Source organism: Pimephales promelas, chromosome 11, assembly GCF_988280905.1.
Source record: "Pimephales promelas chromosome 11, fPimPro1.hap1.1, whole genome shotgun sequence".
Taxonomy (NCBI): domain Eukaryota; kingdom Metazoa; phylum Chordata; class Actinopteri; order Cypriniformes; family Leuciscidae; genus Pimephales; species Pimephales promelas.
The window spans coordinates 24,719,210-24,731,908 of record NC_142779.1 but is presented as its reverse complement, the minus strand read 5'-3'; the positions used below and the strand labels follow the sequence as shown (position 1 = coordinate 24,731,908).

Genomic DNA, 12,699 nt, shown 5'->3' with positions numbered 1-12,699 from the left:
CATTTCCTAAGACTTTCCAATATTTATGAAAATATTTATAAAATCTGTTCCAAATTCCATCTTCAGCCAGAAGGTCCGATATGAATTCAAATATAAGGAGGTTGCAACAAAAATCAAAGCATAAATGAATAGAGATTTAATCCAAAATAATTCCCTTTAGCATGTTTTAGTCCCAGTCCTCAAGAATCATTTAATTTAAATTGTCATTAAATACCCATCATGGATAATGTATGATAATAAGCTGTGTTTAGACACTGGACGGGTGAAGGTCCTTCATAGCTTTGCTCTCTGTTGACACCAGCATAATTGCTATACTGAGCTCTAGATCAGGCAGTCCTTACTAATCAATAAAGTCTTCAACAGCCATTTCCCCCAGTGATTCTGCTCTCATTTCTCCTCTAATTGTTCTTTTTCACCCAGGAAGGTCTACGGCTATGCCACAAGCAAAAGGTGTGAATGTGTGCATGTTTCCTGTTTACGGTAAAATGCAACCTTAAAACAACACTGCAGATCATTTGTTCTCCTCTTGACCTTGTGCTCATATGTTTCAAACATTTATATTTTGGCCTGTGCGTGACTACAAGAATCAAAGTAATGTATGCTAATTCATTTTGTAACATTTGGTAGACATTTTAAATACAAATTCCTATAATTGAAAGGAATCTCTAATTATGATGAGATATTTATCTGATAAAATGTCCCAAATATGACTTTAAGAATCATCATCAGACACAATAAAAGAAATATTAATTAGCACTAACACTTCTTTATGTACACGCAAAAGTATTATGTGTATTTAGGTGTTCACCAAAAATGAGTCTGGCACCCAGGAATAGACTTTTGTCCTCAGTAGTGGACTTTATATTTTAGTGAATTTCTCTGACATCATCTATGTCATAATTTTAAGTCTGGATGTCCTGTAAAGAGCACATTCCGGACTTTTCAGAGTTTCACAATCACAACTGACTCTCATTGGACTTTAAAAATGACTGACATTCATTTAGTGACCAAATTTAACACTCTTATTATTGGAAATATGATAATATTTTGTCATTATCACTTAAATCTAAATTTAGATCTTAAATCAGGAAAATGTTATGGGGTTTCAAATCAAAATATGACTTTCTGTCATGAAACAAGACATTAATTTCTTTCATGTACAGAGGACACCAGGACTTAAAGGGATAGTTCACTTTGAAATTAATTTTTGATATGTTTTAGCTTACCTCAAGAGCATCCAAGATGTATGCATCTTTGTTTCCACAGTGGTTTCAATTTTGATATTTTTAGGTCAAACCGTTGTTGTCTGTCAGTCATATAATGGAGGTCTATGGTCACCACCTCAAAGAGCATACACAGAGAAGTCCAAATTAAACATGATTTAATGACTCATAAATGTAAGTACACATTGATGGCCTAAGATACGAAACGAGCGGTTTGTGTGAGAAAAACGAACAGTATTTATATCGTTTTTACCTCTTGAAAGGCGCTTTGTGGCTGTGGTTACAAGCATAAAAAACGATATAAATACTGTTCGTTTTCTCACACAAACTGCTCGTTTTGTGTCTTAGGCCATCAATGTGTACTTACATTTAGATACAATGTATAGATATATTGTATAAAATGAGAAAACCTGCATATGACATGTATTTTACTGTTTAAGTAAAATATTTTACTTGCATAAAAGCAAAGTGGTATATCAAATCATTCTGTTATAAATTTCATAGTTGAGAATCATCTTTATACAAAGTTTGGTATATAAAATCCAGAAACCTAAAAATTGATTTGTGGTTTAAAAAAAAATTGCATTGTTTTTAGCTATTGTCTATTCATGTCTTTTTATTTAAAAAATAAAATAATAAATTGAGTCCTGGTGTCATCTACAGAGGACATAGCATGAATAAAATATAATTTTGACATTTTTTTTCTAATGCTCTAAACAATGTAATGACACACACAAACTTTTTTACGGGTCTCAGGAAAACACCTAAACCAATTTATGAGATCAATATATCCTAATTTCTAGACGCCTAATTGTTGAGAAATAAAGCTATAAATAATGGCAGACACCTAAGTAAAAATAATGCATTTGATCGGCTCTGGCCTCGACAGATGAAAGAAAAAATTTATTTGCTGCGAAAATTATGTCCTATAATAATCCTATCTTTTTTATCACAAAGAGGGTAGATTAATGGATAATGCAATTGCTTGTGTAATAAAAGCCTCGCTCCATTTGGGGACTGGAGATTTAGAACCGGAGTGTGATAGCGTGACTTCTCTAACCTTGATGTTGGATGCACCGATCACGTACGACAAACTTTACTCATGTGTTATGGCTTGCAGAGAATTATAGGTCAATTTAGGCTCGGTCAGTGAGACGACCCTCGTCAACAACCTCTGTTCCACCATCCTTCCTGCTTTACAAGTTGACCTTTGCTATTTTTCTTGCAAGGAGAGCAGACTCTATATCGCAATGATGTGTGCTCGTAGTGTGGTCAGTCTTCATGTTGTGCTGGATGGGCACTCATGTGTAGTGATGCTTGCAGGGCCCATCCTGTGACTCTGGGGCATATGGACTCAACTGCACATTTCCCAGGGGCATTATTGCCATGCTGATTTACTACCAGTGAAGGACAATCATCAGCGACCACATTATACCCCATTATACACTGTGAGTGTCTGTTCACGGTCTTTAGGTAAAAGAAATGAAGTTTGAAAACTTCTATAGACAATCAATTACCTTACAATTAGTTTACGGTTTTAGCTATTCCATATTTATCATGCTTTAAAATATACACATTGTGGTACATGCAAAGACAATGTTTGTGGTCATAGTTGTCACAACAACGTTTGATATATTGCACCGTATTTAAGACATGGGATTCTTGTTGTTTGGAAGCGAGAACCACTCATCTTTAACATTAAAGGTAATAGATCTCCAGGGTGAGATTTTTATCGACATTTCTCATTACCGACCTATTGGTGTTTATGGCGTCGGTCATAAATGGCTCCCTGTGGTGCTGTGTTTTATGAAGAGATCAGCTGTCAGGGCATATGCGTTCAAATCTCTGCAGGATGCAATGACACGGGTCAGGTTTAAATACCCTGAGAGAGGAGAAAAGAGAAAGAGAGTACTTCACTATAGGGGAAACTGGGGCTAGTTGTCACAATGATTATATCTTTATTATACTATAAATGCAAGAGGTAAAAAATAAAGTGAAGACGATAAAGCCATGCAAAAACGGGCAATAAGCGGGTAGGTTTCAATCAAAAGGTTGTGTTCTCAGGACAAGGCCAAGGGGATTTAAAAAATATATATATTAGTTGGGTAAGTTGTCACATGTATAATATATTGTAATTTTATTATCCTCTAGAGTTGTGCAGTCATTTTTTACCGAAAAATTGTAAAAATAAATAAATAAATAAATAAAATACCTTCATTGGAATGGTATGAAACTCATGACTTAAGTGGCAGTCGCTATGTGATCAAAAAAACAAAACAAACAGTGGACTTGATTCGAAAAAACTAAATGGGCGTTAAAAAAATAGTCAAGCTTGTGTTGTTCACCATCAGAAATGACCAGCATGAATGGGAAATATGAAATCTACTATCTATAAATCACCTACGATGAAACTCTAAATCATCAAGATTGCAAAATGTGTAACAGTAACAGAAAGCAAGTTTTAGTAAATACCTGAAATAACATAAATAATTCAACCACAATGCAGTTTTAAAAAGGACAGCAAGGAAGGGGTTACATTCTAAAACATTAAGGCCTCGCTTTACAGACAGGGCTTAGATTAAGCCAAGGCTAGACCTTAATTAAATTAGGACATTTAAGGAGCTTTAATAAACATGCCTTAGAATAAAGCATTACTGGTGTGAATTTTGAGACAAAACAATGGCACTTACATTCTAAGATATGTCAGTGGAAGTTGCTTTCAGTTAAAACAACTCAAACATGCATTTTAGTCTAGGTTTAAGCCTTGTATGTGAAACCTGGGGCAAGAGTACAAAACAGACACACACAAGACACTACGGCTGTATAACAATATGGCAAAATTAAGCCAGGAGACTCAAATAAGTCAATAAAAAAAAATTAAAATCAGATTAGACCCAGATTGATTAAGTCTGGTAAATAATAAAAAAAGAAAGTCCTTTTCAATTTGTTACATTTGTATTGAATTTGTTAGCCTATGTTATCCTATTCAAAGTGTCTTTCTCTGTGTTCAGACTTAATGGGAAAACTGACGCTTCAAATCCCCATTTCAAACAAAAACAAAAAATATCTAAGCATGACAAAAAGAAGTCTTCTCTAAATAAATCCAAATCTGCAACCTAATAAAAGTAGGTTTTAAGTCTAAAATCTAATATATAATTTACAAACCTCTTAGTCTTAATATAGCCAAAATATTCCTTTACAAATATAAATAACCTATATGTTAATATTTATATTGTAAAGGAATCATACACCAATCATACATCATAACCAAGATCCTTAGACAAATAATTAAACAACTGTGTTAGTCCTCACTAACACCAAAAAGGTGTGGGGAAGCTGCTGTAAATGTAATTCATCTTTTAGTGTACTTGTCACTTGTTAACAAATGGTACTTGCAGGTCAATTTCTTGCTCATATTGCTTACTAATTTAATGAATGAAATGTGCCACTATATCAAACACAGGTCACAGAATGGTAAATTAAACATGAGCTATGAAATGTAAACACCTGAAAACAATATGTTTATACAACATACACCCAGAGACTATTGGCTTTGATATACCTCAAAATATTACCCTCAATAGCAAATAAATAAGACTTTCAGGAAGTTGAAACTTACTTTAGACCTAGGTTTACTGGCCCCTTGGACATATTTGAGTTTATTTGTCAAATCTGTTTCTCAAACGTTTTTTCCAGAGGCATTGAGACTCTATGGCTCTATTTTTTCTTGTATTGCCCTGTTACATAAACATAATACTGATACTTAATATATAGGCTAAACTAGCCAACATTTACAATTCAGGTAGACCTTGTTGCTAAGCGGTTGCCAGGGTATTCTGGGTGGCGAATTACTACTGCCTCGAGTAAAAAAAAAAACGTGGTTTGTTCAAAATAACTAACTTAACCCTAATATAAGAAGTAGTAAACAACACTGAAGAGTCCATCACTCCACAAACCACATTTCCAGCCATTGATCAGCCAATCAGCGCTCATTCCACATCCACCGCTGAGAAAAGCACACACAGTAAAACAACGCGAGATCTTCGAGGGGAGAGAGATTCAGAGAGAGGAACCGTTAATACCGGCGACGGCGGCTCGAGCCAGAACCCGATTCTCTCTCCACGAATCCGCTGAACAAAGCGAAGGGTTCCATGCTCTTGAGACTGCACAGAAACATTACAGGTAAAAGAAATCTCCTTCTAATGAAATTAGAGCACGGCGGTGACGGCGCGCGGGTTTACATGGGCTGCGAATAAGAGGCGGGGTGACGTCATCGCTGCTGGTGCTTTATTTCAGTCCGTAGCCTAAATGTTTTAAGGTTTTCATGATGCGTTACACTATTAATGATACAGTGCTGTAAGTGAACTAGCATGGGCTCTACTTTATTAGACCGAGCATTATACAGCGCATAATAGCTACTAGCAGGTTTGTGTGTGGGCATGTATGTGATGTCCTGACCTATTCATTATTTTAACATACTTAAATATGATAATTGGTTTGGTCTACCTCAGTGTGTCGTCATTTGATTCTATTATGTGAATTTTGCCTTCTTGATATTCATTTGTTTTGTCTGCAGCTTGGTGGAGGTATGACATTAACCAGGGGCTCCTTCACTTATTCAAGTGGAGAAGAATACACCGGGGAATGGAAGGAAGGCAAGCATTTTCTTACACTTTAAATTACTTTTGAAGACATGTTTTTTTTTTTTTCCCCATAAATGAGGCAGGTCATCACGTGTTTCAAATGCTGTACTTTTATTCATTAATTAATTTTCTATTTGTCAAAAGAACAAAACATTTTTGTGTGTTCCATTTGTTCTGTTTCATAATTTGTTCATAGTTACATAATAGTAAAGGTTATATTCAAAACGAATTATGGAATTGTTTTGGATTATTAGTTTGGGGGTCATCTCTGTGAGATATGAACACGAGTCTATATATCTAGATCTAAATATTCTATTCTATACTTAGCAGTATTGACAACTCTTACATTATTCTGTTGTCAGCTACCGACTGACTTAAAATGATTGAAATTGTCCATAGAATTAGTATATAGGACGAAAACTCAGTGTTAAGGTATGAAGGAATGTTTTTTCCATTCAGGTCGGAGGCACGGTAAGGGCGAGCTGAAGTTTGCTGATGGTACCTGTTATAAAGGTCACTTTGAGAATGGCCTGTTCCACGGATCAGGGGTGTTAGTCTTTCCCGATGGATCCAGGTGAGTGACCTGATCAGATTCATTTTGACGCGTACCTACTTAAACAGAGAGGAACACATTGCCGGTGAGACTGCAAGACTAGTTACATGGAAAACAACACCGTTTTCTTAACACAGGTACGAGGGAGAATTTGCCCAGGGAAAATTCCAAGGCGTCGGAATCTTCAGCAGGTTTGACGGGATGAAATTTGAAGGGGAATTCAAAAGTGGCCGTGTAGAAGGACATGGTAAATATTCCACCTTAATTTTACAATAGCTACTTATACAATAGGAATGCTGAGCTCTATCCGAATGAAGTTCCTATTGGATTGATAGTGGTGTAGACCTGAAATAACCCAATCAATAGGAAAAAAAATTAAGCAAGTAAATGCTTGAATCATTCGGATTCAACATTTTCTTGCACACATGCGCAGTGCAGTGATGCGTTCAGGTTTTAACTTTAAGGGGTACAATATATTGTTTCACAATATATCACAAAACAAAAATGCAACAATAATATGTATCGTGGGTAGTGATGACAATCTGTATTGTGTATATTTCATCCCCCCCCCCAAAAAAAGAAAATAGTTTATAATAATATAATAATGTAATGGGGAAATATTTGCAGGCCCTAATAAAGCCAAATATTGTATATTATTACCAGTAAAAATTGGCCTACATTATTTTAAATATATCTAGACAGTGACAGAGTACAAGCATATCCGTTGCTTACATCATATTGTTAGTCTGGTGTCACCATTGGCCTGAGCATTGGGTTACCAGCACCAAGTCCAAGCCAATTCATTTAAACCCACAATGTAATGTCAAAGTTAGCATTTTAATCAACAGTACATTTTTTGTTAACCTTTTGTCATGTGTCTTGGAGTATCGCAATAATATCGTATCGTGATATGTATTGAATCATGACATGAGGGTATCGTTGCACCCCCAATGGGTTCAGTACCGTGGCCTGTTCGAGAGTCTACATCTTATTACTCATTTAAGATTAATGTTAAGAAATGGCTTATTGAAAATCAACACTGTCAACATTGATGCGGGTCCAATTCATCAACAATAATTGTATCGTTTATTAACATCTAATTATATTTTATATCTCATGTTTATTTGATTATTTGTGATTTTAACACAGTCTATTCTTTTTACTTTTTGTTTATTGTATATTGAACTGTATTGCATTGTTATTATTTATTATCTTAGGATGCCTAGTAACATCTGGCAAGGGGACTGCCGATGAAAACTAGCCTGTGGCTAACTCGGGTGCACTTACATTTGTTGTGAATGTTGATTAGTGTACATTGTCCCTTTTCAAATAAACAAATAAATAAAAATCGTGATATTTATCGTATCGTGACATACAGTAGTAGGTTTACAGTCATTGTACAGCTTTCGGATGTGCCTTTAGATATATAGCATGGATAAATGTGGTCGTATTTCCTTCGCATAGGACTGCTGACTTTCCCAGACGGCTCCCACGGTGCTCCGCGGAACGAGGGAATGTTTGAGAACAACAAGCTTCTGAAACGTGAAAAGTGTCAGGCCGTGGTGCAGCGAGCCAAGAACTCAGCGTCCACTGCCCGCAGCCTCTCTGTATGACAAACTGACCTCAGTGAGAGCACCCCCTAACTCAGGCCACCCCCCCCGAGTACATTACGGACTGTACGGTCACTAGTAAAAGGAGCAAATCTGATTGTGGATCTGCGTTCAGGGGCGATCTCTGCCTTCACCACTCAACGGAGCTCAAACAAAATGTGAGACCCATCAAACCCTCAGGGACGGATGAAAGTGTTTCCATTCCTCACGTCTCTATTTCACTCACATTGTTGCTCTGCCTTGGTTTCCTCTGTGGCTTAAAACATCGTAAAATGATGGACGTTTGTTATGGAGGCACGGATAAACTCAAGTCACCATCGGAGGTACGGAAATGTGGTCAGTGTGGTAAATGAACTCGATTTGCCTTTGTCAGTCTGCTTCTGCGATTGTATCACTTACAGTATGTTTGTCTTTATTTTTACTATTGTTGCTGTTTGTGTTATAAATCAATATTGTCTTTATTGCACATTTGCCTTAGTTATTGCATTAAACGTCAGTATTGCTGCTGGATTAAAATCTTTCTTGTTACCGATGTGAACAGTGGTGAGGGAAAGGTTTCAGCTACTTATTCTAATTGTTTTATTTATTTGTTCATTTCATTCATTTGAAATGAGAACATATGATTTACTAACACATTATATATTGTGAAATAATGGTTTTAGTTGTACTGATTTAGGTGTTTACACTTTATTTTACGAACTGACTGCTAAAGGTTCACTGTTCCCATCATCCGCAGTGTCAGACAGAAGCCTTAGTCACTATCATCTAAAATATACTGACACCAAAAAGAATTTTGCACTGTTATTTATTCATTTGAGCAGAGAATCAAGACTGACATGAAAATAAAGTGAAATAAAAGTCAGAAAAGAGTCACCTAATCTACATTCTGCTGCATATTTTTTGTCGTGCTTATTCAGTATATTCAAATCTTATTAAGGACAATCATGTATATGCGACTGTTACATAAACTACTTTTCAAACGTTTCTGAAAGAAGTCTCTTAATATGTTCACCAAGGCTCCATTTAGTTCATGCAGTACAAAACACAAATGGTAATGGTAAATTTCCATTTTGATATATTTTAAAATGTAATTTATTACAGCTGAATTTTCAGCAGCCATTACTTCAGAATTCATTAGGTGTTTTCGACTTCAATGTGGCGCTGCGCTGACCAATCAAAGTATGACTTTAAAGAACCGCAAGAGCATACATAACCTTCTATATTTAAACATGTAGCCTAATATTGTTTCAAGTTTAAGTTAACAGTATTTACAGGACACAAAATGTCACAGAGCACTTATCCAGCGATTCAAGTGCTAACTGAAATTACTGCAGTGTGTGACTAAAAGCTTTCTAATCATAGAATAACTGAGCGTTTTAAACATGATTCACATGCACACTGTTGTTTCTATCAGCGAGGGAAACCGTTCATGACACCAGGCTAAGAGATCAGTTTGGGAACTGGATGAGCCAGGCAATGGATTACATCTCTAATACAGCAGCAAAACACACACTGAGTAACTAACTACAAAGCAAAAAGAGCTGGACTGTTGATTCATAAACAAATATATAATAATCAAATATTAAATGTTTGCTTTTAGGCTTTGCCTGTCGAAGTGTCATTACATAATAAAGCACAGATGACGTATGTGCCATATCTCATTTCAGACACTACTATTAAAATTGTCCACACAACATTTATATATAGTTCAACCATCCTGGCATTTACAAAATAATTATCAACCATTTCTTAACTACAAAATCTTAAGTTGCATGTTCACCTGAGTAATGCACACACACACACACACACATATATATATATATATCTATATATATATAGTGCTGTCAAATCGAGATTAATCGCATCTACTCACACACGCATACATACAGTATACATGAAATTATATATAAATGCAAGCTTTTGTAGATGCACTTAATTGCGAAATAGGGATCCATCTATTTGAAAGTTTTGTTTTTACTACTGTATATTATCAGATCAAGGTAATGCAATGCCTTTTAAAATATAAATAATTATAAGCCTCGTTTTCTTTCTATACAGTTTCTTGTCCCCATTGACTTCCATAGTAGAAAAAAAATACCATCATGGAAGTCAATGGTGCCCCGCAACTGTTTGGTTACCAACATTCTTCAAAATATCTTCTTTTGTGTTCAATAGAAGGAGGAAATTCATACAGGTTTGGAACAACATGAGGATGAGAAAATAATGACAGAATCTTCATTTTTGGGTGAACTATCCCTTTAACACAGAAAAAAATATATAGTTACTCAGGCAGAGGTGTTGTTGAGTCACAGTGACTCTAATGAATCCAGCGCATCTCCATGTGTCCGTCAGGTCAGACCGACCTCCCTCATCTGTTCCAGTTTCTCCAGTGTCTCCTTGGTGTGAAACTGCCATTGCTTCACCTGTTCAGTGGCTGTAATGCCCACCTGAAACAAAGAAATTAAGTGCTTATCCAGCGGTTTAGACAATAAATTGCATTTTCATCTAGCATGATCTTACAGCATTCTTGATCTGCATATCGGCTCCAGCCAGTATGAGGAGTTTTACGATTTTATATCGATTTAATCTGACAGCATCATGTAGAGCTGTGTCTCCTTCCTTTAAAAGAGAAATGTTTAAAATGACTTTTTTTTAATTTGTATGATCCATATAATTTTTGTTTTCCTCATGAATTATTCATCTGTTACCCAATCTTTGGCATTGATATTGATTCCACTGGCTAAAAGATGTTGGACCACGTCGCTGTGACCGGTCCGTGTGGCCACATGTGAAGGTGAGCTAAGCAGCTGTATGGGAGGGAGGATTCAAGATTTGACCATATTATGCATACTTGCGACAGCTTATTTTGTTATACTGTACAGTATTTTTGTCTTCCAGTAAAACATTATTACTTTGTCTCTGACGTTGATATCAGCTCCCCTGTCCTGAAGAACTTTCAACGCTGAGAGACTTCCACCTCTGCAAGCCCAATGTACAGCCCTGCAATTCAGCTAAACCACAGACAACAAGAGCAAATCAACACAATCACAACAGCATTGTTACAATGAATTGACTTAAAGGGTTAGTTCACCCAAAAATGAAATTTCTGTCAGTAATTACTCACCTTCATGTTGTTTCAACCCCGCAAGACCTTCGTACATCTTCGGAACATGAATTAAGATATTTTTGATGAAATCTGAGAGCTGGATCACTCCTGCATACCAGTCCATAGGCTTCTTGAGGGATTGAAACTTGCCGGCCTCGAAAAGTTATTAAAGACATCGTTAAAATAGGAGGGGTAGTGCGTTTTTAGTTTTTCTTTTTGAAATAAATTAACACTTGAGGGATGCATTACATGTAAAAATGAAATTAAATAACTACTGAAGTGCCTTGAAACATGCACCATTATTTCCACTGAAACAGGAAGACAGGGCAGGACACACCAAAAAGCTCCTCCCCTTTTATAAAATAGCCAATAATGTTTAGTTTATATTACAGACAGCTCGTTGGGCTCAGTAAAGCTGCAGTTTCCTCCTCATTTCTAACCATTTCTCCTCCATATCACTTACAATATAAAATTCTGTGCAGAAACCAGAGTTCATTCGCTCCAATGAAAAGCATACACTGTCAGAATTGTTCCCTATCCCCTAAATAGTGCACTATGTGTCATTCAACATGTAGAAAATGTGTAAATGCAACCAATTTTAGCTCCAGGTAAATCTATTTATAATGAAGGGGTCAAAATCATTGCTCCATATAGGTGGAAGTGAGAGACAATATACGTTTCAAATGCTTATCTTCTCATTGTTTTGGAGCTTAGCTTATAAATAACAGTAATGCTAACATATCGATACTAAAAGCCAAGTAAACTTAAATTTTGATTTTATGGGGACTTAAAAGACACTTTTACATTGTTACAAAAGATTTCTATTTTAAATAAAATGCTGTTCCTTTGAACTTTTTATTCATCAAATAATCCCCAAAAATGCATCAGTTTCCACAAAAATATTAGGCAGCTCAACTTTTTGTTCATGAAAAATGTTTCATGAGCAGCAAATCAGCATATTAGAATGATTTCTGAGGATCATGTGACACTGAAGACTGAAGTAATGACTGTTAAATATTCAGCTTTGCCATCACAGGTATAAGTTACATTATGAAACTTTAAAATAGAAAACAGTTATTGTAATAATATTCACAATATTATTTATTTTTGATCAAATGAGAGAGCATAGGAGACTTCAAAAACATTTAAAAAATATAACTCACCCTGACTTGGTTTGAGTGCGTGTCGATATTTTAATTTAGAGAGATTAATTATACAAAAAGAGAAATAACTAAAATGCTTCACCAACACTGATTCCATTTCCAACTCTTTTAAAAGGTTTAAGCCTCAAACCTTCATCGAGTTCATTCAGATTTCTTTGACATTACAACTTAAAACTAAGATTGAGCAGAAAAGTCATGCTTTATCTCTGAGAAAGAAAAGCCAATAAAGTACTTATGTTTAGTTTTTGAGATTATGTTTTTGCTTTCAGCAACAGCTGTACATGGCATGCTGTCTAAAGGACTTTTGAAATGCTAATGTTATGTATGGTATCAAACATTTGCAAAAATGGCAGTGTGTGGCTGTTTAAACAGTAGAGACACACAATGCGAAGCCTCTCAGA

The 12,699-nt window shown here is 35.7% G+C and overlaps 2 protein-coding genes across 3 annotated transcripts; one reads left to right on the top strand and one right to left on the bottom strand.

Annotated features, from left to right (window-relative positions):
- Positions 1-1,976: 1,976 nt before the first annotated feature.
- ankrd2 (ankyrin repeat domain 2 (stretch responsive muscle)) lies at positions 1,977-12,687 on the bottom strand. Of its 2 annotated transcripts, XR_005620261.2 has the most exons (6): positions 11,154-12,687; positions 10,942-11,040; positions 10,738-10,836; positions 10,550-10,648; positions 10,315-10,476; positions 1,977-3,105 (listed from the first exon to the last, which is right to left on the bottom strand). XR_005620261.2 is itself a non-coding variant. In XM_039657169.2 (5 exons), exons 1-5 carry the CDS (start codon positions 11,157-11,159, stop codon positions 10,378-10,380), a joined length of 402 nt encoding a protein of 133 aa, XP_039513103.2. In that variant the 5' UTR covers positions 11,160-12,687; the 3' UTR covers positions 9,004-10,377. The 2 variants fall into 2 exon arrangements, 1 of the variants encoding a protein (XP_039513103.2); XM_039657169.2 differs by lacking the exon at positions 1,977-3,105 and having other exon boundaries at positions 9,004-10,476.
- On the top strand, positions 5,252-8,907 carry morn4 (MORN repeat containing 4). Its single transcript, XM_039657168.2, has 5 exons — positions 5,252-5,405; positions 5,800-5,878; positions 6,326-6,440; positions 6,557-6,666; positions 7,884-8,907. Exons 2-5 carry the CDS (start codon positions 5,812-5,814, stop codon positions 8,030-8,032), a joined length of 441 nt encoding a protein of 146 aa, XP_039513102.1. The 5' UTR covers positions 5,252-5,405; positions 5,800-5,811; the 3' UTR covers positions 8,033-8,907.
- Positions 12,688-12,699: the final 12 nt, after the last annotated feature.

Bases quoted from the DNA above. Each gene is read 5' to 3' on its own strand.
- ankrd2 (XM_039657169.2), bottom strand. The intron at 10,649-10,737 runs GTAACAGATGAA...TCTCTTTTAAAG, and splicing joins ATATCAATGCCAAAGATTGG to GAAGGAGACACAGCTCTACA. The intron at 10,477-10,549 runs GTAAGATCATGC...TCTTTGTTTCAG, and splicing joins ATATGCAGATCAAGAATGCT to GTGGGCATTACAGCCACTGA.
- morn4 (XM_039657168.2), top strand. From the start codon at position 5,812: ATGACATTAACCAGGGGCTCCTTCACTTATTCAAGTGGAGAAGAATAC. The intron at 5,879-6,325 runs GCAAGCATTTTC...TTTTCCATTCAG, and splicing joins CACCGGGGAATGGAAGGAAG to GTCGGAGGCACGGTAAGGGC. The intron at 6,667-7,883 runs GTAAATATTCCA...TCCTTCGCATAG, and splicing joins TGGCCGTGTAGAAGGACATG to GACTGCTGACTTTCCCAGAC.